Below are 3,095 nucleotides of genomic sequence, written 5' to 3'. Positions count from 1 at the left end.
TTTAATTTTAACCCAGGTGTCGTCAACATACCTGAACCAATGGCTCGGTGGCGTCCCTGTAAAGGACATCAGAGCTCTCTTTTCCACCTCCTCCATGTACAGGTTTTCAACAATAGGGGAAACTGGGGATCCCATAGCACACCCATGTTTCTGCCTATAGTATTGCCCCCACATGTGAAGTAGGTTGACTCCAGGCACAGTTTGAGGAGTTGGCACACTTGTTCTGTGGAAAGTGTGGTTCTGCTGCTGAGAGTGGTGTCTGATTTTAATCTTACACAGACCACATCCACCACCTTATCAACAGGAATGCACGTAAAGAGTGATGTGACATCACAGGAGACCATCGTTTCATCCGTCTCCATGATGACATCCCTCACTTTGTTCACAAAGTCCATAGTGTTCTGTATGTGATGATCTGAAATGCCAACTAATGGATCAAGTACTGATACTAGATATTTGGAAACATTGTAAGTGACAGTTAATCATGCTAACAATAGGTCTTACCGGTACATCCTGTTTGTGAATTTTGGGTAAACCATACAGACTAGGAGTGACCTCACCTGGGTGCAATGTGTGGTACAGAATGCGGTTAATAGCCTTGTCCTGCTCTAACTTTTTCGGTCACTCTATCAACTTCTTCTTGTGTCCACTTCCTGGATTTCTTTTCAGTGGCTCGTATGTGGTCGTGTCACTAAGGAGTGTCATAACCTTCTCATGATAGTCTCTCTGGTTCAAAATCACTGTGCACCTTCCTTTGTCTGCTGGGACGATGTTGATGTTCTTGTCCTTGCTGAGGATGGTGAGAGCATCTCTCTCTTCTCTACTGATGTTGGATTGTTGTGGTTTGGCATTGCTGAGACAGGCTGAAACTTTGTTCCTAAGTTGTTCTGCTTCAAATTCTGGTATTTTGTTGTTGCGATTGGCTGATTCTGTGGCTGTGATCATCTCAACCAGAGGAATTCTTCTTGGTGCGACCGCAAAGTTCACTTCTCTGGACAGGATTTCGGTTTCTGGCTGGGTGAGTTCTCTGTCAAATAAATTCTTCACCCACTTCTCTGTCTCCCTGGCATTTGCTTGTGCTCCTGTGTGTTGTTCCACCTTCTGAGAGTTGTTGGAATTATGAAGGGACTGTCGAGTTACCAGTAAAGTGAACTTCTTTTGTTGTCGGGTCTTGTACTTTATATGCTGAGCTAAACCTGCCTTTTCTGTAAAACACATAACCTGTTGGAATGTGGTCTGATCTAGATGTTTTGTTAATTCTTGTCGGATGTGTTCCTCTTTGGCTTCTATAGCTTCAATGGTAAAGTTGGTCTGTYTTAYYCDTTCGTTCAAAAGCTGGGTCTGTGCCCTCTGTAGGRTCTTACTTGCCCGTTGTCCACCAACAGATGATTTAAGTTGAAGACTTCTAGGAAAGATGCCACTCTGTCTGCAATGAAGATTAAATCTCATGTGACTAACCTTTTTGTCCATGTGGAGGCAGTGCTTATAAGGCTGAGTTCACCTGAAACTCATCAGAATGAAGAAGTCTCCTGGAGGAGAGACGAAACGTTTCACTAAAGAAGAACCCGTCCAAAGGACCTACTTATTTTTTCTTTTTGATTTATAATTTAAGGTATTTTTCCTTTGCTTAGGTGGCCACCTTGGATTTTCAGTTTGCAATCAGAGTTTATTAGAGCTTGGTTTCAGCAACAAGTACACCAAGTTTTAGCTCAGTAGTAAAAATGTCTGTGTTATAGCTATTTAAAATTAGCTGTGGTGGCCGTCTTGGATTTTATTTTGCATTCAGATTTTGTTAAAAAGTATTCTCAGCTACTACTATATAAATTTTCATCTGTGTATTTAATGGTTAATTTATAGCTCTTTGTAAATTTAGCATTAGCAGTTAGCTTAAATTGGGACTAGCTACACCACAACAAATTTCAGCTKAATATATCTTGAAACAGCTGGATTAGAGTCATTTGAAAGTGGCTGCGGCGACCATCTTGACTTGTCAAATTCAGGGAAGTTTTCTTTATTTGTGCCCCCCTAAATAACATCTTCGCCACCCGCCTTGCAAAAATGTTTAGCTCTGCCCCTGCTTCACAGTTACGTACTTTGTGTTGGTCRTGTCAGATTCCTARAAAAAMMMYTTKRMMAAAWKKKGGGAAARKTYSRRGRRKWWKKTTTTTTTAAGGCACTGTAGATTCCTTAAATATAATCAAATCTAAACCCACCTGCATCACTGAAGACCACTAATGAGATTTTATAGCTTGTTTGTAAAATCTGAACGCGGAAACAGTTTGGCACATAACCTTTTGACACGCGTGTGCAGATTAAACAAACGAARTCAGTTACTGAAGTCAGAGGATGCTAAGAGGTGGGCTACGTTTAGGCTAAGTCAGGTTGTTGTCAGCAAGAAACTCAAAACGCCAAAATGTCAGACTGGTGCTTTAAATGTTGAGAGAAGAAAGGGGAAAAACCCTTCCTATTCCCACCCCACCCCTCCCCCAACTCAAAGCCTTATGCAAAAACTAAAAAGAAAAAAAGAGAAGCATGCATATCAGAAGTGCCATTGAATATCGCTGTTTCACAGCTGCAATCAGGTATTGCCGGGTCCCTGATCAACTAATAAAACATGTTGCCTCTGGCCCACTATCATCCTTGTGACAATAGACTTTAGCTCATGTCTTATAGATTTTAATTATAAGTTGCTTTTTTGTTGATTTATTCTTTCTTAATTGAGCAACTAATGAATAGGATGCACATTTWCTGAGGATTGGATAATAATAATGCGTCCTGCCTTCTCCATGCTTGTTCGGAGCACTTGTTCAACACGCCATAAAACGCTCAAATGTCTCTTCAGGTAACAAAATATGAGCAAATCTGAATCCCAGGAGCTTCAWTCGACAAGCTGTCAGTATTATTTTTGTCCCTTATGTTGGTTTRTGTTCTGAGTTTGTGTACTGTACGTTTTCAGCAGTGGCAGTATTATCCTCCACCCTCAACCAGATGGGAATGTTTGTTTATTCATAGAGAACTTTCGTATTTATGTCTCATTTTATTTTTTTTTTATATTTCTTTAAGCTTATTTATTACACTATGTAGAGTACAATACT

General features: G+C 40.4%; 1 protein-coding gene across 1 annotated transcript; it reads right to left on the bottom strand.

Moving 5' to 3' along the window:
- Positions 1-213: 213 nt before the first annotated feature.
- On the bottom strand, positions 214-1,534 carry LOC106524832 (uncharacterized). Its single transcript, XM_014018818.1, has one exon. It carries the CDS (start codon positions 1,468-1,470, stop codon positions 622-624), a length of 849 nt encoding a protein of 282 aa, XP_013874272.1. The 5' UTR covers positions 1,471-1,534; the 3' UTR covers positions 214-621.
- Between the last annotated feature and the right edge of the window lie 1,561 nt (positions 1,535-3,095).

This window comes from Austrofundulus limnaeus, unplaced genomic scaffold (assembly GCF_001266775.1).
Source record: "Austrofundulus limnaeus strain Quisiro unplaced genomic scaffold, Austrofundulus_limnaeus-1.0 Scaffold203, whole genome shotgun sequence".
Lineage (NCBI taxonomy): Eukaryota > Metazoa > Chordata > Actinopteri > Cyprinodontiformes > Rivulidae > Austrofundulus > Austrofundulus limnaeus.
This window is presented reverse-complemented; position numbering and strand designations above follow the sequence as displayed.